We start from the raw sequence: 27,891 nt of genomic DNA on the forward strand, positions 1-27,891 counted from the left end.
GTGGGTGTCAGGAGGATGGGGTCAAGCTCTTTTCAGTGGTGCCCAGTGACAGGACAAGGGGCAATGGGCACAAACTGAGGCACAGGAAGTTCCATCTGAACAGAGGAAGAACTTCTTCCCTCTGAGGGTGACGGAGCACTGGAACAGGCTGCCCAGGGAGGTTGTGGAGTCTCCTTCTCTGGAGATATTCAAGACCCGCCTGGACAAGATCCTGTGCAGCCTACTGTAGGTGACCCTGCTTCGGCAGGGGGGTTGGACTGGGTGACCCACAGAGGTCCCTTCCAACCCCTACTATTCTGTGATTCTGTGATTCTGTGAACATACTCTACAGCCCTCACTGAGGACGAAACTTCCACTGCAACCAACGAATGTTCTGCCTTGAAAAGACAGAGTCCCAAATGCAGATCTCTGCCTTTCACAGACAGCTTTTTTTCAAGTGCAAAGCATTTCTGAACCATAAAGTATACGCAGGCTTCTTAATCTGAAAAGAAGAACCAGTCGAAAAGAATTTCTTGAGAAAGAGAGGAATTGTAGGCCACCACCCTGCTTTCATCCTTTCTGCAACTATTTGCAGCTGCCATGAACATATTGATATTTAGTAAACCGAAGGCTGCAGCTTTAATTGAAGTTTGACTGCTATAAACAGTTCGCTGCCTGGCTCTGGCCCGCACTCTAATGCCATCAGCAGAACAGAGATGGGAAGCATAAACAAACCTTTTAACTAGATTACAGTTTCTAAAACGGCCAAGAAACCCTTCGGCAAGAACTCCTGTGTGACAAAATGTTAAAGGCGGAAAAATATTTTGAAAGAGTACCTTACAAAAGCCTAACCTTTCCTGAGACGGTATGAATGGGAGTCTGCTGAGGAAAATGACTTTCGGTTTTCAAAGGGGGCTATCCTTGAGAAACACGGTCTGATCCTTCAAGGAAAAATAAAAAGCCAGAAAACTTTAAAACAAATGGTTGCAAAACAGAACGATATTTTCCAAAGGCTTTTTCTCTAAAGACTTCAGAATGCATCAAGATGAGTTACTGAACTCTGAAATGCCAGCAGATCTTATAATATCATTTCACATTTCAAGTAGCCATGCTCAGGAACAGCATAACAAAAACGCGTTGCGTCACCAATTTATACCAAACACGTCCACATTTTCAGTCTGATCCTTCTCACAGTTTGCTTTAGCCGAGCTTCTTCCCCACAAAGATTACAAGCGGACAGCGTATCCCCCCCTTTATCCCCTAAGCCTGTAAAAGACAAAAGGAAGTCCTGTTCTAAAAAAATCAGCTCGCTTCGGATTTCTGACTACTTTGTTTCTTTAATCAATGATGTCATTTGTCTAGTTTTGCAGTGTTTTCTTACAAAAATAGCAGATACTAAAAAAATTTTCCTCTCATCTAGGGGCTGGTTGAGAGGACCCAGCAAAAACTATTTTTTGTGCCTTTCACATACACATAAAATAAATAAAATAAAATTGACTCCTTAAGTAAACATTGTGCTTATACAAAAAACCAACCAGATGCATAAATCTGTGCTGCATCAGTCCTAAAAGTAAAAAATTAAATAAATTTAAAATATGTATTAGGTGCAAACACAGTCAAAATATAAAGCCAGTGTTAGCCGTTTGTTATTGTCAATGCTACAGCTTGAGTCCTATCGAAACACATGAAATTTGTACTCATTCTAGTGGGGCTAATCATATGTGTGCATATAAATGCAGGCGCATATTTGCATATAAATCTGTGTGCATGCGTACATATATATGTACAAATGATACATGTGAGATATACAGGTAAAAGCTCAAAGGAATGATTCAAACCCAAATGTTTTACACGTTTTTGTAAGGAGTTTATTTTACCATAACAGATAACACTAAAGAACGCGTTGGCAATGACCTACCAGAGCTTAAAAATAAAGTCTGAAATTGGCAAACTGAAATCTAATTTCCATGGGTTTGAAAAATTAGGCAGTATGAATGGAAAAATTAGACTATCTATATTTATGATATGTGGGCCTACCTTCTATTTGGCCGAGTTTTACTTTCCTCCTAACTTCGAGTGCATTTGTTTCCTTTGGCAGTGGGGTACAAGGCAACAATAGTGCAAGCCTGTCTTTATCTAAATGTTGCGAATATCGCCATTTGATCCAACGGGATTTGCTGCGCAAACAACTGACAACTGTTCTGGTTCCCTGACTTGGGAATTTTTCTCAGCGAGGCCACGCTCCTCATGCTGCAAACCAAGGGGCCTAATATTTACGACGCTATTTACATTTCAGATGACTCCTCCTTCAGCAAGTCACCACAATAAATTTGGATTTAATGTCTCTGAAAACGCAGACTTACCAAAAATCATTGGAATATATATTTTTTTTCTAATTTTGGGCTTCAGTTTTACTTCATATAGGAATAATGTAATTAACATACTGCTTCTATAGGTCTTAGCTACCAGATATTGTGTCAAGATAAGAATTTTAAACATACTGTTTGCCTACTTTTAAAAAAATACTTCCTGGAGAAGAAATAAAAAAAGAAATGAAAAAAACCAGCACATTGAAGAATTTCACCAGATTCATAAATGGAACCCTTTATTCTTTCTTTGATAAAGCAAGTTATTAGAAACCTCAAAAAGAATTTCCAGACATTTCATTTTATAAGTAAATTTAAAGCTCCTGAAACAGAAGATTTCAGGAAAAAAATCAACTGACCAGGATCTTGTGCATCTCCATCTCTCTGTATCGCCCTCTACAACGTCCCTCAGCCCCAACCCAATGCACCAACACTCCAAGCCGCTCTCCACGATTTGCTCCTTAGTCATTCCCATGGGAACGACAGGAGGTAATGGAGATTTTTGTGACGGCAACACCTGTCAAGCTGCAGATAAACTGAGATGATCAACTCATTTCACAAAGGTCTATGAATAGCCACCTCATGGTAACGACTGATTCCTGCTGCCGTGTGCCAGATCAAACCAACAACTTAAAGGTAAAAGGCTCGAAATACAGATCTTTGGAGCCACACAGTTGCTTTAAGTACTGTTTTAAATATCTATTTCTTACAGTTTGTTTATATACTCATTTGTATATATACATGTGCATTTGTGTATGTAGCTAAATACACATATGCGCATGTATTCATACACTTCATAACCTTGTAGTCTAAATGGCTTTGACAAATTTTACCTCAATTTAAAAACAGTACAAAGTCTGAACTCCTTTCAAAAGGAGTTCATCAAAAAAATAGGTATGGCTATAATAAAGAACTTGGAATTTGAAGAGAGGAAAGGAGTCAACACTCCCTAATTTCTTAACTGCTGCTTTTTATCAGCATCCCACCTCGTTTAACTCTAGTTACATAGCTTTCAGGATGCTTTAATTTTTATTTGTCTCCAATTCTCTTCCAAAAACGTATTCCTAATACAGGCTTTGGTTCCTGGGCAGGCCTATTTGAAACTGATTGAGCAGTATTATTCCACCTAATAGTTCCAAAAATAATTACAAAGAAAAGCCAGCGAAAGCCTGTGGTTTCAAACATTCAAATCACTCTTAAAAAGAACAAGCAGGTCCTTAATGACATAAGAGCGTCCAAAAATGTATCCTGTACCTTTTTATTGTTGAAATCAGTGGTAACTTTGATACTCATTTCTACATAATAAATAAAACAGAAAATACAGATCTACAAATAGATAAAACAGAAACCAACCCAGGGTCCTTAAAAAAGCCCAATCAAACAAAACCAAGCCTCCAAACAACTGAACAGCCCAAAAGAAGAAATCCAGTTCCTCGCTCTTCAGAAGTTTTAACAGCATTTTTGAAAAGGAAGCTCAGTCGCTTTCCGAACTTGTGTCGCGAGCCATTAATAGATGAGATTCTTCTCTTGCAAGCTGCTTTGTGCATGTGGTCTCCTAAGCCCATAGAAAGACACACTGACATTCGTGGGGCTCCAGATGGGCACGAGGGGCCACCCACCTGGCCTCCTGCTTTGCAGAAGGAATGTCCACGGTAAGCGCTCGCTGCTGACTCAGAAACTAATTTTGTAGTTGTGGACTCTATGCAGGTCACTGATCTTCCACGTACAAGGGACAGCACGAGTAACAGTACGGGGTGGGGGGGGGAATCTCCTGACAAACAGAATTAGGCAACGCAGCTGAAAACCAAGGCATTCCATTTTTCAGTGGACTGTAACCTAAGCCGAGATCTTCAGTCCTTTTTAACTAGGAGAGAGACTGATCCCTCCGCAGCCTAAGAATGAAAAGGACTGCAAAGAAAAGTTAAACGATTGGAAGTATTGCATCATAAAGATGCTCCTCAAACATCTGCCCACCCAGTCGAAATAGGAACTAACACATTCATCTACAAAGAAAGGCAGGACAGCAAACTCCAAGGAAAGGCTGTTAAACACAAATTTAAGTCTGGCCTGAGCAGCATCCTTATGTCTAGCACAGCCTACATCTTGCCATGGTAGGTTCCTTGCTAATTCAAAACAATCTCTCTGATCTAGACTCTGGGAAGCCGCTAACCTGGAATACATGAAAATAATTATTAATTTTGGCTTAAAAACCCAAACAAAATGAAACTGTAAAGCCCTTTATTCATAGCTGTTGATAAGGCACAGCCTTCCCTAAGGCAGGCTGAGTCGATTCTTTCCGTCCTCAGAAGGCTGTTGTGCCAGCAGCCCCGCATCAGCCCGAGACCCCTCTGTGCCAGGCGCTGCAGAAATGCGGGAATTGCCTCCGACGCAACTCAGAATCCCAGCCCCACCAGTGGCTCCTTAGGAGGGACCTTCCCCACCCAATCCCCCCAAACTAGCTCATGGAAACGAAGCTTTTACTAGTAATTTTATCTCTACGATTGAAACGAAGAGAAGACCCTGAATTCTTCTGCCCAGCTTCAGAATTCTGTCAGGGTATTTTACTGAGCAAACGTATTAAGTCAAACGATACCCATTTCTAACACTAAAACAAGAAGAAATCCAAGTGTTAAATCCCTGTAATAAATAACACATCTCATCAGCTGTAGGCCGTGCAAGTTGCAGGCTGATCTGCGGCTCTCCATACATTGGGAGCTTAATCCTGAAGCTGCTATAGATTTCCACGTACAGATGAAAGCAGATCAACGGTATCTCAGGTTGAGAAAGGAAGTATTGCCATGAAAAACAGAGAACAAAACGGTGTCCTTCACTCCTGGACAATCTTTTGCTGTCCAACTCTTGCCCGCAGTAAACTAACTAAAAGGAGAGTCACGTGTTTAAAGAACAGGTTCTTATACGCACATCTGTGATTTTGATGATGGTCATCGCTGTTGAATTTTTTCACACGTTTAAGACCAAAACAATCTTGTTTTCACAAGCTAACAGAAAACTAATGGCAAACTATTAGAAAGAGCTGCAGTTATGGCTGCTACCTTCAACTCTTCTTCACAATATTGTTAAGTATGGGTCCAACCACATTTTTCTCTCATTCTTTCCACCCCATCAAATGACGGCTTTCTCAAACCCTTTCCCATCTGATCACAAAATTGCGGCTCCGCACCAGCCATGCGCGTACAAATTAGAAATGGGAGACACCAAAGCGCTTCAGGAGAGCTCTTTCTTGCGGGTGTCCTTCCAGTGCGGGGCAGAGACGACACACGCTCTCTGCTGACCACCATTTAACCGCGATGCCCCACTGAAACACAGACTCACGGCCTGCTTCATGGTTCAGCACTTCATAAACTGAGCACTGAAACCTCCTTTTTAAAATTACGGAGGACATAATTAAGCTCCAGAAATAAGCAGACAACAGCGATTTTAATATAAACACCCTACTGATGTAGAGGACTCTTCTTTCAACTTGGCTTTAATGCCAAAACTCTTGCTTCTGGATTCCGGTGAATCTCTGGAAGGCTTCTTCCAAGCTTTCCTTGAGTTAGGCGTTCAGCTTGCCCCTTATGTTTTGAGCTATTTCAGACATTTTGGCACGTAACTTTCCTTTTAATCAGTAGAGAAGACGGTCAGCTCAGCCCACCCCTGGCACCCGACCCACCGAACCAGCCACACCGTCAGCACGGACGGCGACGCTCGGCCTTCCCCAGCAGCAGGCCGTGGAAAAACCAGACCACGACACAACATCCCGTGGAGCAAACTGCCGACCAAATATAGCCAGCCGCCACCGAGGACCACGCACCGCTCCCAAGCGCGCAGCGCCCATCCAGCCCCGCCAACGCCGACGGTCATGGGAGCCCAGGGCTTGGGCCACCCCTGGAAGTTCCGCGGGTCTTTGTACGACCGGCGCCCTTCAGAGAAGTCAAATAACGGCCCAACCGGGGAGGGGGGGGCAAACCCCGAGGGCTGCCCAGCACCCCGCCGTTCTTTCAGCCACCGAATCCCCCGCTGCGGCGAGGGAAACGCTCTCGGGACGCGCCGGGGCTCAGCACCCAAGCCCGAAGTTTCCTCACGACACCGGCGCCTTCGGCTGAGGGGCCGCCCCCGCCGACATCAACCCCCAGCCCGGCCCGGCCCGAGCGGCGGCGGCAGCCCCCGGGGCGGCGGGGAGAGGAGCGCGGCCGGGGCCCGGCGACAACAAAGCTCCGGCCGTCCCCCTCCCCGCCATGCTGAGAGGGGGCAGAAAGTGACAGGCGGCCGCCCGGCGCCCCCTCCCCGCCGCCCGCGGCCCAGCGCGGCCGCCCGCCGGGGCCCCCCCCCCCCTCCGCTTCCCGCCCCGCTCCCTGAGGTAAACAAGCGGCCGCCCGCCCCGCCGCCGCCGCCGCCGCCCCGCACTCACCTCAGCGGGCCCCCCCCCGGCGCCCGGCCGGCCCCGGAGCGGCGCGGGCGGAGACGCACAACAAAGGGTAATAAAGGGGGAGGAGGGGAGAGCGGGGGCTGCCCGCCCGCCCGCCTGCCGCTCCCCCGCCGCGGTGCCTCCCGCCGGGGCCGCCTCTCGGCTCCGCTCGCCGCGGGGGGGGGGTTGGAGGAGGGAGACGGGGGGGGGGAACTCCCCGGGCTCCTCCGGCGGGGCTGGGGGGGGGGGGAAGGAAAGTGGGGGCGCCTGGCAGCGGCCCCCCGCCCCCGCCGAGCGGAATTAGCGGCCTGTCCCTTTAACGGTATAAATAACGGGGCCCCCCCGCGCTCCTCCTCATCGTCAGCTGCCGCTCCGGCTGCTGGGGCTCCGGCGCTGCCGGGGAGGAAGAGGGGAGGCAGCCACTGCGCATGCGCCCCGGGGGAGCTCGGGAGGCCGCGGGGGGGGGGGGGAGCGGGGGGGGGGGGGGCGGCGACGTGCCTTCCCACAGGGCCGCGCGCCGCGCGCACCCGGAAGGAGATGCGGCTGCGGGGCGGAAGGAAGTGGTGGGGAGGGCCGGGGCGGAAGTGAGGGGGCGGTTGGGGAAGGGGGGGAGGAAGAGCCCGAGATCACGTGAGGGGGGCGGCCGGTGCCTGAGGTGAGGGAGGGAGCGGGGGGGGGGAGGAGAGCTCGCGGTCACGTGAGGGGGCGGCGCGGGGGCTGCCGGGAGCGCGGCGGCCGGCGCCTGAGGTGAGGAAGGGAGCGGGGGGGGGGGGGGGGGGGGGAGGAGAGCTCGCGGTCACGTGAGGAGGCGGCGCGGGGGCTGCCGGGAGAGCGGCGGCCGGCGGCTGAGGTGAGGGAGGGAGCGGCGGGAGGGGAGGCCGGGCCGGGCCGGGCCGGGCCCTGCCGCCTCAGCGGGGGGTGCCCCTTTCTTCCCTTCCTCCCGAGCTCCGGCAGCCCCGCGGGGGCTCGGCTGGCCGGCCGGGCGGGTAACGGCCGCTGCGGGCCCGCTGCCGTGGGCCGGCGTCCCCGGTCCGCCCCACCGGGGGTCTCCGGAGGCCTGCTGCCTTCCCGTCCTGGACAACGCGACCCTTCGCGGGGGTTTGTTTTCTCTGGCCTCGTCCCTCGCAGGCGGAGCTGCCGTGGCGGGGGCCCGAGCGGTGCTGGCCTCGCCGGGGAAGGAGCGGAACCGGGGGAGGAGGGGAACGGCCGCGGTAAAATCAGAGTAAACGGTGGCAGAGCAAGGCCTGGAGGCTTCCTGCTGGCGCAGGGCAGGAGGGCTGGTGTTCGCTCTGCTTGTCTGCAGAGGCACTGCGGCTGGCGTTACGAGCTGCACGGCTATAAACACGGATAGCAGATTGTTCCAGTAAAAACTTTAATGTCGTGACTGAGCGCTTTACCGCGTGCCTGTAGCTCATTCCAGCTACAGCACCGTAAATGCGTTTTTTCAGACCATCTTCAGCGTGGCTAAAATGACCGGATGAGACTCGGTGGCTGGTGAGGAGGCGTGCAGCCGTCGCTTGTTGGTACCCCTGAGCTGAGGGGTATCGGTGTGGTTGTTCACAAGGACGTGTCCAATGCGTGAGCTGCGCTGCGCGAGGTAGCTCGCGTGTGGCTCGGCCGTCTGGGCGGAACGTGGCGTGTCGTTCTAGGCTCGCGAGCGTCGTCGCTGCTGTTAAGAACTCGCTAGGAAAACTTGGCAGAAAACTTGATGAAAAACTCTTATCAGTTGCGTTAGGTACTGTTTGCATAGCGTTGGAAAGCACTCTAAAGCAAATGCTGCTCAGAAGTTGTAGGTAAACGTGGATTTCGTTGAATCAGAAATGAACTAAAAGTGCTTCAGTCGTTTTTGGTTTTTATTTACTAGTAAGGTGAACTGCTACCTCTTTATCAGTTAAGAGATGATGTTCGTTACGGCGTATGTTCTTACAAATGAGCAGCTGCCTTGTGTTTGCTGTATTAAATTTAGTTTACTGACACCTAAGTAGAGTTTCTGACCGACATCGTTATTTGGGAAACAGAAATTTAGTAAAACTTTTGTCTTCTCTTTCTTATTGAAAGATTCTTCTGCAATGAGTAAACGTAAGGCAAAGGAGAGCAGTGGAGCAAATGGAGAATGCATTTCACAGGTTGGTAACATCTTTATGAGCTGACTTTGCTTTTAAGTTATGAAACTTCTCTGTCCGCTGCCATCCACATCGTTCTATGGTTTCTTACTAGACCAGTTAAAAGGGCGCGTACAGGTGTTTGGTGTGATTTCTAGGGCTGTAAATCACTTTTGTATTTATGTTCTGTATTTCTTTCAGCTTCTTGCCTGATATTTGCTTCAAGTGTTACAGTAATGATCTACTTTTTGGAGTCTTAATGAAGATGGTAAAGGATGGTCTTGTGCTTTTACAGCCGTTTGTGCCAACAGATTTGCATAAATCTATTTTTATTTAATTTGATTCTTTTTTTTCCATTTTATAGGGTGAATCAGAATCTGTGGGACTTTTTTAACAGCCTAGGTTAGGCAGGACAGCAGCTGCCAAGTTGGTTTTCGTTTTGCCTTTTTTTTCTTTTTTAAAGCTTTTTTCTTCTGTTTTCTCGAAGTGGCTACTTAAAAACTGTGATGCATCTTGTAGTGAATGGCTTCTGCTTCAGTGATTTTGTATATTTTAATGTCTTTCCTTGATATACCTATAAAATTCCTTTGTAGGAGGAAAATATTTTCACTTGTGAATGGATAATGCTAACTGTAGAGGTAGACTGTGCATTAAACCAGAATAAATGTGGAAATTAAATCAGCAAGACTTTAGTAGAAGAAAAAAATAACTGAAAAATCAGGTAGACAGGTACAACCCATATTGAAAAAGAATTTGCTTCGTAAACTGGAATTATTAGCAAAATAGATGTCTGTTGTTCTTCTGTCCATTCTTTAGTACTTCACAAAGATGCATCTACGTGTCTTTATTTTTAAACCAAACATCTAGGGCTGATGGTGATAATTCAGTTATAAATTAGCTAAGTGTCAGAAGAAAATGTAGAGAAAAAACAAACGAGGGGAAGGCAAGCCGACTCAGATTGAGAGAATGATAAAGCAGTGACCCAGGCCTGCGTGGTAATGATATAGTTAGGTTTTAGGTCAAATGGACGTTCACATAAACTGAGAGGCAAGGTGCTCAAATGTGACTTTAAAGGAAAATCACTTCCTTCACAGTTTGCGGTTTAATCTCTGAAATTCTTTGACAATGAGGACTTAAACTGGACACCAAGCATTATAAAAGGATGGAGTATGCGGGTATTTTAGGATAGCTTAGGTGACGGATGGGGATAAGTAGTAGTACAGAGTCCTGTAAATTCTTAAAAATTGGGAATGTCCAGTTTGTGTGCTGCTAGGCCAGTGGCAGGAAGAAATCTGCTACGATGCTGAAGGTTGGCTGTTTGAGAGTTGAAGATACAATTTTAAGTAACAATGCTTAACATAGAAAACAGAAGTCAGGGCAGACATATATCTAAAGATATCCCAAGCAAAACCTCCAAATTAGTAGCTGAAATAGCTGCGTTCAGGGTGCTATTTGAAGGGATTCAGGACTCGATCTAAAAATCTGGTTGGATGGAATTATTTAGCTGAATCTTCAAAGAAACTGTATATTTGGTAGGTTCTAATGTTGGAAGGTGCTGGGCTGCAGTGTTGTTGCGAGTGGTGCAAAAAGTCTGGTCCTCAGGATTTGGGGGAATAACTTAAATGGGTTAATTTTTATTTAAGTCAGCTGGTAAACGTTTTCTTGCCTGTATTACACGGTAAGTTAGATGAACTCCTGATGTAATTTTGGTGACAAGTAGAACATCCCTGTGGGGGTGAAAGGAAGAAAATGTAGCAGAAGGGACCGAAGACGGATGTTGCTATCGTTGAATTGAATTTTCTCTCTTCTGCTGCAAAAGAGTCTGTTAAATATTCTGCCTGCTGCACCTTTATTCTTATTTTCAAGACCCATATATCACTGATGACAGTTAAAATTTGCATATTATAGAGTATTTGTAACACCATGCAAACAAGCATATTTTACTATTCTTTTATTGCAGCAGTTATGCAGTTGGTACATTCTCGTGTTTGAAACACCAAGCATTCCTTCTGTCTTGTGTTATATCCGTAGGTGCAAAAAATTTTACGTGAAAGATTCTGTCACAATTATGCTAATGGAAAACTGTTTGGGATTGAACATCAGTACAGGTGAGTGAGCAGGCTCAAATACTACGTAATTTCTACTTTAACCACAGTAGAGAAATAATGGGGTGAAGTCAGAATTTTCTGCCACCTCTGTTTTTCTAAATTATACAGGCTTAAATGCCATGCAGCACAATGCTTCTAAAAAACACTTGCCTCATGTTTTAAGAGGCTTTATACAAATGTTGCTTGCTGGTTTGTCGGGCTCCGAGTTTTGGATTTCTTGTCCCTGTTTCGAATCTGTAATTCCCGAAATGCTTTTTGTTTTTTGGAGCCTTGGCACATACTTCAGTGCATGTTCTGAGGCTGTGTTTAGTGACCTGACCAAGCAAAAAGTTAAATTCTCTTGTTGGGAATCTTTGTTTTTACTTCAGGTTTTCTCCTGTTTGTTGGTGAGCTGTGTTAAAACTGAATCTTAAACCTTGGATGCCAACATCAGGTTTCTTGAAGTAGAGACCCATGTTTAAAACAAACTTACTTCCTGGGGTCATCCAGATGTGGAGGTTAAAGTTAGGAAGAAGGGACATACTGTGACAACAATACTATCCTAATACTAATCCTTTTACAGATGCAGGCTAAATTGTGAAAATAACAAACATGTATCTGAAGAACTTGGTTTAAACAATCTGATTTTCCAAGAGTGGCTTTAGGCAAGTTGAATTACCTGATGTGAGCGCTGGTTTCCTTTCCCTTACAGGAAGGAAAATAACATTTCTGTTACTGAAAAAGCATGGTGTGAAATATACATGCGGAGCTCACATAGATGTGTTTGTTGTTGTGAGAAAATGTGTATGTATGATGTTACAAAACAAGCCTCCCTTCTTCATACTGGAATTCTGAAAAACAGTTTACAGACTGTCTTCTAACTAATGTGCCATTTAATGTCGGTGAGTTACATGGGAGAGAAAACACGATGAACTTCCCAGCTCTTAGTTTTTCTTTCCCGAGTTGTGTCAGAGATCTTGGCTATAGCGAGCTCTCAAATAGTGAACAAAACTACATGCATTTGCTACGGTGGTTCCATGATGACTCTATCGCTTCTTTAGAAGCGATTGCATGGTCTCAATATTCTGCGTAACAAACGAAAAAAGCTTATTAAATGTATGCATTTGTAAACATTTGGGAGTTGGAAGTGTCAGTAGTTTTTATAAGTACGTTAAATGTGGTTCTAGGTGGTAAGTCTATCTGAAGATAGTTTAGAATTGTTCTTTGTTCCTTTTTTTGGGTGGGGATAGGATGTGAACTTGAAGTTCACTATTGCTGTTAGCGTTCACAAGCTTTGAATGCCTAAATTTAGCATATAATCAGTTTTATGAAGATTGTCAAAATGAATATATTCTACTAGATGATTAATTTTTACTAGTGTCAAGGTTTTCCTTCAGTATGTTTGCCAGTCCTCCTTTTTAGTGAACTACACTGGTATCACTATAGCAAATCTTCGTTTTTTAAAGAAAGAAATAATTACTGAACTCTGTCCTTTCATGGTGAAGAATTGTGGAACTTCATGAATTAGGGATAATCCCGACTTCTGCATGTTTTAATATTTTAAAATATTTTAAGAGATCTGATCACTCAGCCTTTTGTACTTTATTGTATAACATTTTGCATGCTCTGAGCGTTGGCTCTGAGAGCAACTTGAAATGTATGAGGTTTTCCCGTATGTTCTAAAGATTCTTCGAATTTTCCGTAGTTTCAGTGAATGTTGTCTGGTTTGAGGTTTTTAACCTATTGCTGTTGTCAACACAGGCATCTGCTGGAACTGCTGAAACGAACTACAGTTCATGGAGAAAGCAATTCTGCCCTCATTATTGGACCCCGAGGATCAGGAAAGACTGCGGTATAAACGTGTATTACAAGTTTATACAAGGTCAAATTAAGCATGAGGTGGATGACCTCACTGAAGCCCTGGGAGCTCTTGGAGCTAAATTTTCATCTCTGCCTGCTTTTGAAGAGAGAATTGCTAATTGTTTACATAGAGTTTCAAAACATTCGAGGATATCTTGTGAGCTAATTGTGTTCAATATGGAGAAATTGGTTTCCTAACAATCTTTTGAGATTTTTCAAATGCTGAGTTCCGGATGATTTTGTTCAATAGAATAGCTTCATGAGCAGCTGACAAAAACCTGTACCTGTCAGTCCTCACAGTGACGTGCAGAAGTGTGCGTGGTTTTGGAAGTCTTTGGGTGTCTGCACCCGGTCTCATTACACACTGCAGGTACCCAAAACATGTAAAATAGAAATAATTTTATCAGAACAAGTTGCATTTGTTGTTCAGTGATCTGACTACATCGTAGATTCTGCCTTCTTTCAGCATTTCTCCTATTACACTTCTGTAATGGCTCTTGCCACAGAGGAGTTCATCTTTGCAATTAAAGCCACATTTTTCTTACTCTTTAAAAGTTAACCTGCTATTGCTGTTTGGCCTCTACTGTGAAAATGGCTGAAAAGGCATCCAAAAACCATAAAAGGAGTAGACTAAGGGGTGGATTTTTACACAGCAGTTTGCATGTAGAGAATGGGAAGGCATCTTAATCCTGTTTTAAACATGTTGGAGAACATCGTTACCTGAGATGCTAGGTGTGTGGTAGTTCTAGTTGACCTGTGTAGGTTTTAGACTTTAGAGGATCTGTTTTTATTGAGGCATGTGAAGGGATGACATCTCACGTAAGTGTTCCATATTAATTATTGTGCAAACACTTAAGTCTTTTATGTTTACATGAGTATATAATGTGATAAATAGGTTGGCTGTTACTGCAGAAAATATTCCAGACTGAAAAACAACATAAATAACTTCGGAAATCTTTCCAAGTGCTAAAGCAAGTGGCCTTCAAGCTTTTAAATACAGTTAAATGGAAATAAATTAATAGATGGTAAACATATCCATGATACAGCTGACACCAGTCATTCTGCCAATTTGTTGACAGCTTTCTTGTTTTGCATTTCAAAACCAGTCAGTACTGTTACCTCCTTCTGTTACCAGTGACACTTCAGAAGAAGGATAATTACCAAAATACCATGGGGTGGTGAAAGAGTTGATAAACCAGTGGCAAATACGGATTCCTCCACCTATGTACTTGCTGCTCATTTTCAGCTGGAGTTTATTTTTTCCTTTCATAGATGTATGGATTTGTAAGCAAGCAACAAGCACTCTCATAGAGCAGAAAATAGTTTTTAGATTTTCTTGTATTTGCCATGTAGACTTTCAAGGCACAGTTGAGATTGTTGGATAAGGCGCTAGCCGGAGTGGACGGCATCTGCCTATTGGGCACAAGCTTGAGACACCAAGGGAATAAGCTTTTTTTTGTTCCACGTATCCATATAGTAAGTGTTGCCACCTGTAGTAGGAGCGTAACTGTATCTGCTTCTAAATACTGTATCAATGGAAAAGTATAGATGAGCTCTATACTGCAAGCAAATTGAAGCAAATGTGAATTTTTTTTTTAAAAACCACAATAGAACGATCCCTCAAACACAATGTGTCCCCCCAATCACTGAAACTCAAATGATTTTTATTGTTTAATTAAGGATTAAATTTTCTTCCAAACCTTTTACGTAAGGATAATGAAGATGAAAATTCGTGATCCTTCCTGCCAGAATAGAAGTAAGCAAATCACATATGCAAAATGAACAATTTTCTTATTCTATATCAAATGAAAGATGTTAGCTCTTAAAAGACTGCTGGAGACAGGAAAATTGTATGTGTATATAAGCATATATGTATGTATACATACACATAGATGGGAGCTGCAGATTCTCAGCTAAGGAAGCAAAAGCAAAGAAGCAGCAAGTGAATGAAGAGTTAACATTTCATCCACTTACACGTATCTTAATACAAGTTCCTTTTGGCTTTTGCTGAGAAGTAGTTCTTGAAGGACTGTAAATTTGGGAGCCCTAAGTTTTATAAGTGGTAGTTGGTGTAATTATGTGCAATTTAATTTCGTCTCATGCTTCCTAACTTCAAGAGGAAATGAATAAGCATAGTGTCTTTATGGATTTAAAGCAAAGTTTTTTGTTCTACAGCATCTAATGAAGCCGAATACTGTACGAACTCCAGAGACAAATTCTCTCACATCTCAAACTCACAAAGCTTTTTTTGATTAAGGCAAAAGCCCTAGATATTACCCCCAAAATGAGCGACTAAAGTACTGGAGTTTTTTTTTTTGTTTTTCTTTCGCTGCTAATGCAGCAGAATGAACAAATGTAATTGCTGCAGTCAGGATCCTGAATGTGAAGCTGTCATTTTAGTATTTTAGTCTTGAAAATACTCAAAAACATTGTTATGTGATGAAACTGCACATACTGTTTCCTATCTGATAATATCCATTTGTACGCTTTTTTTACTGTTAATACATTAATCTTCTTCTAAAGAAATTGTGCATTTTCTTTTCCTAGTTATTAAATCATGTCCTAAAGGAGCTCACGGAAATGAAACAGGTTAGAGAGACCCTCTTGGAAGTTCATCTGAATGGCAAGTAATACAGCGTTATTCAAACTTTATAGTAGATTCAGTTGCTATATATTGTATGTACTGAACAGAAATTGTGGTTTTGGCAGTTGTGATCTAGCCTCAATTACGGACATATTTGTCTGTGAGCTCCAGAATGCCTTTCATTGTATCTCTGTACATAAAGAGAACTGCTGTGCCTTTAATGACTTTTCAAAGTGTTAAAAATCAGTTCAGTTGTGACTGAATTGTTTTAAGCTGCTTCTTATTACATATGGAAAATTACTTATAACAAGGCATAGCTGTGTAAGGCTGGATGTGGAGAGAAACTTGTGGATAAGTTTCTGGTGGCTGTAGACATCGCCTCTTGCTGTGAAGGACAACTGCCAGTTCTTCATGAAATACCATTTTCTTTCAGGGCTTCTGCAGACTAATGATAAAGTGGCCCTGAAGGAGATCACCAGACAGTTGCACCTGGAAAACGTGGTTGGGGATAAAGTTTTTGTAAGTATCGACTCAGCTGTATTATACTTTTTGCTTATCTCCCTCAAAAATCCTTGCCTAGCAAACTAGCTTTATAAATGCATCTTGTTGAAACTGAATGGGCTTGGATAGTTTATTAGCAAAATTGAGGTGGGCTGGCTCAGCCTTCTCAAAGCTTTCTCTTTTGAAATATTGAATAATTGATAGCAGTAGTAAGCTGTGGCAGCATTTACCTGTGAAGACCCAGGTTTACAAACACTTCGAGCATGCCAGCAAATTCTTGTGCTCCACACAGCTGCTGAACGTTACTTTTGACTAGTTGAGCAGTAGTAGTGCATCATGATAGTTCTTCAGAAAGCATCAGCTTTGACTTTCAGTGGTGTCCAGTGACAGGACAAGGGGCAGTGGGCACAAACTGAAGCACAGGAAGTTCCGTCTGAACATGAGGAAGAATTTCTTCACTCTGAGGGTGACGGAGCCCTGGAACAGGCTGCCCAGGGAGGCTGTGGAGTCTCCTTCTCTGGAGATATTCAACACCCGCCTGGACAAGGTCCTCTACAACCTACTGTAGGTGATCCTGCTTCGGGCAGGGGGTTTGGACTAGATGACCCACAGAGGTCCCTTCCAACCCGTACCATTCTGTGATTCTGTGACTTTGAGAAGGAGGAAGAGTGGAAAGGCTATCTTAAAACTTACTTCAAGCCTCCAAATGAAGCAAACATTAAGCATTCCGAAGAGCCTTTATTCAGAGGAGTAGAGCGTTTTGGAAATACCCACTTTAACATTTCGAGACAGAGTAAGCAAGTTAAGCAGCCAAAAAGCAGTACCTTTAGGATATTTGAAACCTTTTCTAGTTCATAGGGAAATCTATCCAGGCTTCCTAGAGCTCTCATTTTGCATAGAATTTCTGTTAAACTATTTGCTTCTATTGGCCTTTTCCCAAAGATAGGAAACTCGCTTAAGTTAGTACTAAAGTCAGTAATAAAGAGAAAACTGTAGTGCTTCAGATTACATGTCACTCACTGGAGTGTGAAAGAAGCTGGGCTGGTGATCCGAGCTCCCCTGGTTGCTGCCAGTAGCTCAGTGGGTTCTTGAGAGGCCATCTTCTGGCACGGCAGAAGGTCCTCCTGAGCATCGTCACCTCCGTTGCTCCCAGGTAGCGCCTTTGAGAGCGGCAGAGTTTGCATAGCTGTGAGTCGTGCGTGATACTGATCCAAGTGGCTAAAGTGGAATTACGAGAGGGGAGAAAGGTGACGTCTCAATAGGCGAGGTTTATTTTCATCAGCTGCATTGGGAAAGCTTCTAACGAGACAAGATGTTACTGGTTTGGTTGAGAGAAAGCAGAGAACTAGGTTAAGAGGCAGTGTGGAATACAAGATGAAGTGTAGGTTGTAGTTATTGGGCTTTATTATCTTTGGGAAATGCTTGCTTCTTAACCTGTGCTTTGGTTTCTGACTTACCCCAAATGGTTTTAGACACAGAGAATGGAAAAACCTTTCTGATGGTGAGCTAAAATTTTCCCCAATACAGCTGCAGTAAGAAAAGGAAATAGCAAGTATTCAACTTCAGCATGGCCATTTGAAGGAGTTGTCCTTTCAACAGAGAACTAGAACAACCTTTCAGGGTCTACAGTTCCACTACCAGAAATGCTGGAGGCAAAACTGGACTTCGATGTCCTTAATTCCCCTGTTGTTTTCCCCATTAAGTTATTGTGGAGTACTACTTCAAACTGTTAGCTGTCTAACCCCTTCGGCTGCATGCAGGCACGGAAACATACTGATTTGCGGGAGCGTCCGTCCTTCTTTCCGTAGAAACTTTTCCTTTCTTAGCTTCTGCAGCTCGCATTCAGAGCGTAAATCGGCTTTTCTGCCTTCTGTGGTAGGGCTCGTGGTCTGCAGTTACAGTTATCTCCCATCTCACCACTTGTGGGCTTCAGAGGTCATAGCAGTTCATTGTTTTTCTGTCGTGACTGTTGGGTGCTTTCAGCTATCTAACGAGGTTGAAAATTAAAATTCTGCGTACTGATCATTCTCAGTGGAACACGTTAGGTGGCAGGTTTTGCATGTGTGTAGATGGAAGAGGGGTGTGCAATAGCTATTTAAGGAAAGGGAAAGTAACTTGTGAATTTAGCTTATTGCAGACATGCTTCTGATCATTAGTTTTTGCCTGGGGCAATTAGTTTGGGGTTTTCAGACTGGGAGAAAGTGGATCAACGCAGGGGTAACTATTGGCTTTCTTGTCCTGAAGAGGTTATGATTATACAATGTGAAGTAACATTGTGAGTTTTCGAATGTGTACTGGTTTAGAAAGCAGGGTTTTAGAAGGCAGTGGGCTTCATTCCATGGCTGAACTGGATGTCATTACACAGTTCTGAGAATGACATTGAAAATCTATTGTGAAACTTTTTCCTTCTCTGCGTAGGGCAGTTTTGCTGAAAATCTTGCGTTCCTCCTCGAAGCTTTAAGGAAAGGTAAGCGCTGGTAGCCCCTGTTTTGGAATGGGGGGGGTGTGCGTCTGTGTTTGTCACTTGGCTGAGAGGTTAGCATAGCACGTGCACGTTTCTTCATCCAGTTGTACAAGTGGTGTGAAGAAATCTAGCCCAGGAATGTGTCATGGTTACAAAATAATGTAAAAAATACGTAATGCTAACCAAACATATACCCAACGTGTGGCTGATGCCCTAAAGGCTTGCACATGATGGGCAGATGCAAAGGACAGATTCTGTTATCCAGATTGAAGCTATTAAAAATAGCGGGTTTTTTTTAAAAAATTTGCCATAGAAGTCTGTCTTCCCTTGCACCCAGAAATGATGCTTGGCAGACTATTGCCAAGCCTTACCAATTTTTCAGCTTATTCTTCTTTTTACTCTTGTAGCAGTACATGTGTGAAAGGAGGGCTTGGTGAAAAGCTAAAAGAAAAAACATAAATTGTTAAAATAGGAAAATGCGAAAGCTGTAGAGATGGAAGTCTGGTGGTGATGTCACCGTACTAACGTTTTAAAACTGCTGTCTCAGGAGACCGAACTAGCAGTTGTCCAGTCCTGTTTATACTGGATGAATTCGACTTGTTTGTTCATCACAAGAACCAGACGCTGCTCTACAATCTCTTTGATATCTCCCAGTCAGCACAGACGCCAGTGACAGTCATTGGACTCACATGTAGGCAGGTAAGAAATCGCGCTTTCGCCTTCAAAGTTTTTAGCTGTTTGCAGAGACTTTTGTCTTAGTTGGAGCGTTTGCTCTTCTCCTCGCCTGGAACCTTATTTAATTTACTAAGAGATTTTTCTCAATTATCCATTTGTCTGACTTTTGCATTGGGAAGGGGAGTGGAGGGGGTAAGAAAAAATAATAATTTTTGCTGGGAGCAAACTTAGATGACCAAAATCTGCAAAGCCTTCAGTTTTACTGCCAGAGGAGCAGGTTTGCCCTTCTAAGGAGACACAAGACTGTTGTCCTGTAGTACTGCAGAAGAGCCGTATTTATCTCTGTGGCTGTTTCACGTTATACTGTCGTTCCCTCTTTGGAGAGACTCCTGGGCATTTTGGTTTCTTGGTCAGCAGTCGGTAGGAACAGACTTGTATTAACCTGCAGTGTTTAAATCATTGTCCTGAGGACCAGGAATTTTTTTGTAAGCAAACACTACAGCAGGGCACTTTTGCTATAAAATTATCATGTTCAAAATGGATTTAGTATCCATGTTAAACTTGCTGCGATTTTTACAAAGACCTTGTAGGGAGCTGCAGACAGATTGTGTGTAGACTGTGAATTAACTGCTTTGTAACACTGTGGAAGCTGATACTTCATAAAAACTACACTGTTTTTCTCAGACTGGAATGGTGGTGAAGATAGCTGGGTTATGACAAGAAGAAGAAGAATTAAAATCTTTGATCAAAGCCTGAATCTGGTGTTGATTGGGTTTAGGTGATACTTAGCTGGGCAAATTTCTGGAAGTTAATAGAATAGTTAATCGTTGGTTTAGTGAGTTACAATCTTTTCTTTTGCTTCATTGCTGTCCCGAGTCTGGTATCGTCATCACCCATTATTTAGAATCTCATACTGCTCTGCTTTTGAGCGTAATTAAGGCAGAACCTTCAGAGGCTGTATCATGGTTGTGGTGATAGCTCTTGTTGCTTATTTTCGTAAAATCACTGGTTCCTGCTGCCTGTGACTTCTAAACCGAGAGGGGTATTTATATTTGGCACTGTTGGCTCTCTGTTTGCTCTTATTGCTCTCTTTTTGGTGAGGAATTGCAGTATTCTTAAAGCCTTTTTTTACCACAGCTAAAACCACCCAACCCAACACGCAACAAACCTTAAAAACCAAAAAGGCCCACCCAGGATTCCCAGAAACTGGGAGTGCAGTCGTTCTGTCCCAGTGCAGGGGCGGGGAGTGGTGCTGTGTTTCTCTGAACCGGTGAATCCCCAGCTTGTTTCCGATGCCAGCCCGTGGCTGTGTGTCCTGAGACAAGAGAGCTTTTCTCTATTACCTTCAACCAACAACTTGATGGCAGGCTTGCTTAGTTCCATGTGGCAATCTTAGATGAGAAATATTGGCTCTGAAGTTTTTGGGCTTTTTTTTTTTTTGTTAAGCTGGAATCTTTCTGTCTGACAAACGGCCTGTGAAGTGACAGCTGCCAGCCTACGTATCTACTAAACAGACAACTTGTCTAGAGCCGTGATAGGCTGAAACATCTTGAATGCAGACTTAAGTAACTGAAATATTTACATAATCTATGGAGAAATTTTGCTGGGTATCCTAGCAACTAATTACCCTGTGTGACGCAGCGCATCACGTGATTTGGGTAAATGGCTAGTTGTTAGGCATTTCAAGGCACATCAATTAGCATAATTAGCAAAGGTCTTGTTAGAACATTTTAAGCCTGAGAATTTAATAATTCCTTTTTTTTTTCCCAACACAATTTACTTTGGTGTTTTCTCTTGTAGTTTTTACTGTAACAACGAATGCACTACATGCATCTGCTTTTTTTAATTAATATTTTTGCTTTTTTTAACAAGGATATCCTGGAGCTCTTGGAGAAGAGGGTAAAATCAAGGTTCTCTCACCGACAGATATATCTGATGAATTCCTTTGATTTCAAACAATACATTAAGATATTCAAGAAACAGCTTTCTCTGCCTGCTGAATTTCCTGATGAGTCTTTTGCACAAAAATGGAATAATAATGTTCAGGTATTTAGAGATCTTTATACTTGGTTCTAGTAAAACTTCTAAAGTAAGACCAGCTTGGAAGTGTAAAGCCTTCACCTAAGATCAGTATTTCCTTTCATTATTTGAGTTTGATATGGAATAAATCAAATTGCAATAGAGAATCTTTGCTTATTGAAGGCTGGAGATAAAACTAGAAGTGTCACAAAAAAGACCAGAAAGCGAAGGTTATTCACGAAGAGTTGCATTGTGAAGCACAAGCCGAGCTCTTTGGGAAAGTTAGCTAACTGGTGTTTTTTCAGGTGAGTGTGAAATGATTTGCTGAGATGATTAAAATATCACTTTTTTTTTTTCAGCATCTCTCAGAGGATAAAACTGTGCAAGACATGCTGCGGAACCTTTTTCACTACACCAAAGACCTGCGCTCCCTCCACTTGCTGTTGGTAGGTACTTGGATATCTAGATACCATCTTCCTGATTTACAGCAATCTGTAAACACCGCTTGAGTTTTTCAGGCCACTTACCTGAGCTTTACTTGAAACATCTTTTTGTTGAGCAGGCTTCAGACAGGGCTGGTTTCTTGCATGCTCTATCAGCCCATGCTTTATTAATGAATTGGAGTAGTTCTGATTTCTGTACTGTGTGCACTGCTTAAATTGAAATGGTTGTGGGGTTTTGGTATTTAACTTTTGCCAAGTCTTTCCACTTATAAAGCAAAACTGTAGGTGAAGTACTTTCAAAATACTCTTTCCTTTCTGAGATTGTTTTTGGTTGCTGGCGAGTCCTGAAAATGGCTTGTACTAAACCCTGCTTTTACTACATCTCGGGCTGTCGTTGCAGCCAAGTAGTCCTCCGTTCTCCCTCTTTCACTAAATCCATCACTGTGCTAACCCCGCTGCTCTTCAGTGACGCCCGTCTTCTTCAAAGATCGGTACATTTTGGTGCCCTTTTTTTGGCTGTGGTCTCTTACTGTATTCTTGCATCACCTCACGCTCTCCGCTTTGTCCTCCTGCTGCCGCTGCTAGGGTCTGTCTGTGTCCCTGGCCAGTCCTCCCCGGTTTAGGGAGCTCGTGGATAACTCTGCGTAGCCAAGTGCACTTTCCACATCAAAGCAGGCCTTTGGAATTAGTCACTTAGAGCGAAAATATTTGCTGTTGTCATCCCTCTTTCCACTCTTCCTCCTTCCCGAACCGTCGTTCTTGCCACGATGCTCCTGGGCACAGACTTCTTGCGTTTATGGACTGGCTGCTCCCGGAGACCTCTTCAGTAAGAGAGTTCCCGTGCATCTACGGTCTTGTTATTCACGCAGAGGGAACGCTTTTGTTTCCTTCTATCACTTTCAGTTTCTTCTTATGCTGAGTATCAGATAAAATCACTTTATGAACTGTATGATTAGGCACCACTTCACTTTCCAGAGCTTGTTGCATACATGGAGGTGCTCAGGTAGCCCAGCTGCTGCCCTGAATTCGTCCCTGGCTGTGACGCTGGTCCAGGAAATGTGATCTTAATCTTTTAACTCCCGACGTGCTGAAAGCTTGAGGCTACTAATCCCTAGAAATACTGAGACGGAAGTTCATTGGCATCAAGGGCCTGGGGAAGCTTTCGGAATTTTACTTGGTAGCTTCAACCTTTCCTAGTTATCTTCACGGAGAGTAGGAAGGCCTCCTTACTCCGTGGAGCAAAACAAGACTCTCCCCCTGGGAGAAGGTTTCTGCATTCAGTAAGTAGGAGGTGATGCTGACAGTGAACTCCCTCCTGTCACGACAAACGAGCCAAAGCTTAACGGCTTAACGCGTGGTCAGGCTCTCTTGGAGGGTCTTTTCTTTCTTTTATTTTTAATTTGTCTGCCTCCCTGCTGTTTTTTCACACCATTAATCTGAATGCAATCGCGCTATTTACAGAAGATGATGCTTATTTAACCATCTTAAAAGATCTGTGTGCTTCTGTCAGTGTGAAAAGCCCCCCAGACCCACCTGCTTACCCTGCGTTGTGCAAGTACTCGGACTGTAACCTCCAGCTCCGTGGTGGGCCGGTCTCAGACTCTGCAGTGCCGACAGCTTTTCCCAACACCGAGCTCACAGCCAGTCGGAAAAGCAGATCACAGACCTCCTGCTCTCGTTCTGAGACGCAGGAGTGTAGTCGGTCCTCTTCGTGCTAGACCTCTGTGTTCCTGAGTTCGTTAGAGGATTGCAGATGATTTCTAGTTGAGGGACACCCAGTTCTGTGTCTGCCTTGAGCGCGTGGCAGGGGAAGAGCCGACAGGTATCCGAGTCACGTCCCTGTGAGCTCCAAGGTGCGCCAGAGCTCAGCCTGAAGTTCCCCGTTGTTTTCTTTGGCATGCGCTGAATTTTTCCTTCAGAAAGGGGCTTTTTCGCTCTGGAGTCATCTCGCTCGTCACAGCGTACGGTACAAATTCTAGCACTTCTGTAATTCTTTTGTGTTAGCTGAAGCGTGGATTCGTTGCCCTGCAGGATGAATTTTTCCTTAATCTTGAAAATCCATAGGAGTCTGCCATCTGAGCAGCTTTGTGACGGGCGGTGGTGGCGAGAACTGGCGCCGCTCTTGCTGATCGCCGGCTTTCCAGTAGCAAGGACTTGTTTCCAGTCACCAACCATTTCTAAATTGCATTGACTGCTCCTCGTCGCTTTGCGCTGTCAGACGAACGCGTGGGTTCTCACCAGAAGTGCAGTACCCCAAGCGGTGTTGTGCAAAACCTTGAACCTTGGAAGAGCTGAACAAGTTCAGTTTTTTTAGCAAAGTGAAACAAGTGATTTTTTACGTGTGTAGAACCAGACAGCTCATACCTGAGCTGGCAGAATCTAGTTTTGCTTTTGGTAAATGCTGTTTCCAGCTGGTTTCTCTAGTGCGGGTGACTCCGTGCCGTCAGCTGCCTGCGTGCCCCTGAGCCTGGCAGAGCCGGGGGTGCCCGGTTACCCCTCGCTCGCAGATTTCCCTGCAGCAGTGGGAGTGGGGGCTTGCGAGGGATCCTGCTGCGCTTCCTCCGCTTCTTTCCATTTTGTGTGGCCATTCATGGCTTGGTGCTGCCATTTCTTCACTCCTCCCCTCCTTCCCCATCCATACTCCGTGTAGCATGCATGGTGTAAACCCTCGCTCCCTGCCTGTGGGCGTCCGAAGGGTCGTGCGGCTTCGGAGGGTGTTACCGTGACGTCTGCGGGGAGAGGAGCGGGACTGGGGGGGGCTGGTGGTAGACAGCACTGGGTGGTCTCAGCGAGAGACCCCAGTTGAACGGATGAGATAGAGAGCTTCCCGTCCCACAGACCTGCACAAGCTGGGGGCAGTCCCTAGAAGCCGTTTTTTCTGGTGATGAATACGAACCTACAGAAGTATCTACAAGGTGGATACTTCAAGCCTCAAAGAGCAAGGGGAGGTGACTGCAGCATGCCGGGCAGCCGATGGCTTTGGAAGAGCGGTGTCAAGAGGGGTCAGGTTTACTACTAAGTGAGATTTGTTCAAAACTTACTTTCTGCGACAGGGAGTTTGTTACTGGTGTAAACTGCAGCGAGGTGAGACTTGGGGCGATGTTCTGAAGGGGTCGCTCGGATTCTGGAAACCGAGAGGCGCCTCCAGCCGCCCGCTGAGCGCTTCGGTGACGGGAGCGCGCCGTGGCTCTGTGCACAAAGGTGCGTCTGAAGTAGCTGTAAGTCGTCCTGACAGCAATCGCTGCGCTGTGCCAAGCCGTCGACATGAATGTGAACAAGTTGATGAGGGTTTGTCTCCTCTGGTGAGGAGTCTGGAGAGTTTCAAGCCTGGAAAACCTTCCTGGCAAAACCTAGTTGTAGCTACCAGCTTTTTGCAAGGACTTTGGGATGAGCCTACTGCGCGTAGGGTTTATTCATGAATGGTTCCAGGAGGGGAACCACGTTCTTCTGCCTTCCATTTCCGAGTAGAAAGTATGTCTGGCGATGAGTAACCGAGTGGAAAAATGTCTTCTGCTTCATTTTTAGATGCTTGCTCTAAGTAACGTTACGGTGCATCACCCCCTTATCACGGTGTCGGACCTTCACGAGGCAAGCAGGCAGTGCAGAACAGACTCAAAGGCAAATATCGTACATGGTAAAGCTCCGCTTTTTCCTCCCAGGTGTTTCTTAGGAGTATGGGAAGTGTCCAGCCCCTCCTCTGGCGTAAGAGACGCTGACAGGGCCGTGTCCCACGGGCATGAGCTGCACAGGGAGCCTGCTCTCTGCTGACGTGTGTTCACGCACGTGCGTGGATCTGACAGTGCCGAATAAACCAGAACCCGAGTGAGTTGCGGGGTGGTTGCTGCAAATCCAGCTGCAAATCCAGCTGAGAGCCGTCGGCGGGGAAAGCCCGGGCAGAGGAACCGCTCTGGGCAGGGGTGCCGTCCCCTTGCAGCGGCGCAGGAAGGGAGGGCGCTGACCTCCTCCTGCCCGGGCTGGGAGCCGCGGGGTGCGGAGGAGCCTCTGGCCGGGAGCTGTCGCAGTCAGCCCGCCCGGAACCGCCGCGGTCCGCGCTGGGCCGTGTCCGCGGGTGGTCTGCCCGCTCGGAGCCGCAGCCGCTCGCCTGCGCGTAGCTGAGCTGCTGCGAATGCCGCGGGGACCGGCAGACGGTGAGAAGAAACCTGAGCAGCACAAGTTCACCCGTCCCAGTGCGTCTGCGCGGCTCCCGGATTCGACAGGCACCGGTTTGCCTTGGCCCCGTGACGCTCAAGGTCCCCTGCGTACCGCGGGGCTGGTTCCCCGCTCTGGACAGCGAGGAGCCTCCTCCAGCTCTCGGTTCATGGCAGTAGCAGGGAGATTGTCTTGGTGCTGCTCAGAATTCCTTGTCATGCTGTACTGTCTGCAAGGATGGGTTTTCCTTACACTTAATGTCTCGCTTTTTGATGGAAGCAGCCCGTTCCTTGACGTTCTTGCTTGAAATATGGGGAAAACCAATGTTCTCTTATCTGATCTCTCCAATTCTGGGATTTTTTTTTTTTTACATCATGAAGATACTTAACGCAAATAGATGAGGCCTACAGCCTGTGAAAACAGAGGAATAGGAATAGTACGTGAACTGCTTGCGTTTCTGATACGCTTAAGAGAAATATTCAGAGCTTTTGTCTTTCCCTCTAGGTTTGTCTGTGCTGGAAATCTGCCTAATCATAGCTATGAAACACCTGAATGATGTTTATGAAGGAGAACCATTTAACTTCCAGATGGTTTACAACGGTGAGAGCCATGCGCGAGCTTGCCATGCGCTGAATCGCCGAACTTTCCTCTAAGTAACTTTTCCCCTCCCCCGTTACTGGCACAGAATTCCAGAAGTTCATACAGCGGAAGGCGCCCTGTATGTACAACTTCGAAAAGCCAGTTGTCATGAAGGTGAGCCTGAAATGTAATTATTTCCCCCCTCCCTGCCCCCGTCTCCAAAATTTAAATTAATCTCACCACATCAAAAACCTGCTTTTCTTAAGCCCAGTCCCAGCAGGGCTGACAGGGGCGCGGAATCGATTTGCAGCCTGGTGCGGGCTGGAGGGCAAACTGAAACATGGTGCTTTGGGTACCACAGAGTCCTAGCATGGTGGGGGTTGGAAGGGACCTCTGTGGGTCACCCAGCCCAACCCCCTGCCCAAGCAGGGTCACCCACAGCAGGCTGCACAGCACCGCGGCCAGACGGGGCTGGAATATCTCCAGAGAAGGAGACTCCACAGCCTCCCTGGGCAGCCTGGGCCAGGGCTCCATCACCCTCAGAGGGAAGAAGTTCTTCCTCATGTTCAGCTGGAGCTTCCTCTGCTTCAGTTTGTGCCCGTTGCCCCTTGTCCTGTCACTGGGCACCACTGGAAAGTCTGGCCCCGTCCTCCTGACACCCACCTTTACTCAGCCACACCTGAGCTGGGCATCGCTGCGCGCTGTCCGTGCGCTTGTAGGGAACTACTCCAGTTTGTACCCCCCCTCCCCCCCAGCGCTCACTCCCAGGCGGTTACACCTGCGCCAGGTTTCGGGGCTGGTTTTTTACTGGGCGAGGTGGAGCTGGCACCGTGTTGGCCGGGCGAGGGCACGCACGCAGGCTGCTGTCCCAGCGGCGAGCGGCGCAGCCCGCCGTGCCGCCACTGCCCTCTCGTCTCTGTTTCTCTGTTTTTAGGCGTTTGAACACTTACTGCAGCTGGAGCTGGTGAAGCCAATAGAGAGACCGTCGGTGCGCGCGCAGAGGGAGTACCTCCTCATGAAGCTGCTTTTGGACAACAACCAGATCATGGACGCGTTGCAGGCCTACCCCAACTGCCCGACGGACATCAAGCAGTGGGCAGCGTCGTCGCTCAGCTGGCTCTGAACGGCGGGGACGCGCGGCGGCACGCGCTGCCCGCAGCCTTGGGGCCGTCACGGGCAGCTCCAGGAGGTTTGGTGGTTGTCCACAGGGACGTGTTCGGGTTAATAAATGTTTGGAAGAAGGTTGCTTTGCTGACAGAGTCAGGGCTTTGTTTTTGAAGGAGAACTGTGCTGCTGTTCTCTGCGCCTGGCCGTGACTGTGACTGACTGAAACGCTGGGGCAGTTGAGCTCAGCACCAACGTTTCCTCTCGCAGATGATTTCCGCTTGGAGGAAATCAAAGCTCTTGGGGGTTTCTCAGCGCTGGACTGAGACGGTGTCAGACAGCGGCTCAGGGGCACGCTGCTGCCCAGGCTGAGCCATCTCCCATGCCGTGTGAAGCTCACACTTGGTGTACTTTGTCTTCTCAAAGTGGACTTGATGTAGAAAATTTACTGAATTAAATCTCTGATCAGAGGTGGGAGTGGTGTTTTAGTCTTCTGTAGGCCGGGGCAGCGCTTGTGTGCCCAGGGTGCAGCGGCAGCGCCTGGCCAGGCAGGAGGTCTCTTTGCCCCAGC

The 27,891-nt window shown here is 45.9% G+C and overlaps 2 protein-coding genes across 21 annotated transcripts in view; one reads left to right on the forward strand and one right to left on the reverse strand.

Annotated features, from left to right (window-relative positions):
- Window positions 1-7,162, reverse strand: part of MBD5 (methyl-CpG binding domain protein 5) — a 149,513-nt gene extending 142,351 nt beyond the window's left edge. For all 12 annotated transcript variants that reach the window (XM_075429972.1, XM_075429980.1, XM_075429977.1 and 9 more), the window contains exon 1: window positions 6,757-7,162. The gene's annotated coding sequence lies outside the window, so the exon portion shown is untranslated. The remainder of the gene's footprint in view (window positions 1-6,756) is intronic.
- ORC4 (origin recognition complex subunit 4) lies at window positions 6,791-27,779 on the forward strand. Of its 9 annotated transcripts, none has more exons than XM_075429989.1 (14): window positions 6,791-6,823; window positions 8,812-8,879; window positions 10,887-10,963; window positions 12,704-12,794; window positions 15,350-15,425; window positions 15,820-15,905; window positions 18,306-18,354; window positions 18,899-19,050; window positions 20,899-21,072; window positions 21,405-21,491; window positions 25,014-25,122; window positions 26,142-26,237; window positions 26,323-26,390; window positions 27,151-27,779. In XM_075429989.1, exons 2-14 carry the CDS (start codon window positions 8,823-8,825, stop codon window positions 27,337-27,339), a joined length of 1,311 nt encoding a protein of 436 aa, XP_075286104.1. In that variant the 5' UTR covers window positions 6,791-6,823; window positions 8,812-8,822; the 3' UTR covers window positions 27,340-27,779. The 9 variants fall into 9 exon arrangements, with proteins under 9 accessions (XP_075286104.1, XP_075286106.1, XP_075286103.1 ...); XM_075429991.1 differs by lacking the exon at window positions 6,791-6,823 and adding an exon at window positions 7,387-7,408; XM_075429988.1 differs by lacking the exon at window positions 6,791-6,823 and adding an exon at window positions 7,468-7,500.
- The last annotated feature ends 112 nt before the right edge of the window (window positions 27,780-27,891 follow it).

The sequence above is a fragment of the Opisthocomus hoazin genome, chromosome 9, assembly GCF_030867145.1.
Source record: "Opisthocomus hoazin isolate bOpiHoa1 chromosome 9, bOpiHoa1.hap1, whole genome shotgun sequence".
NCBI lineage: Eukaryota > Metazoa > Chordata > Aves > Opisthocomiformes > Opisthocomidae > Opisthocomus > Opisthocomus hoazin.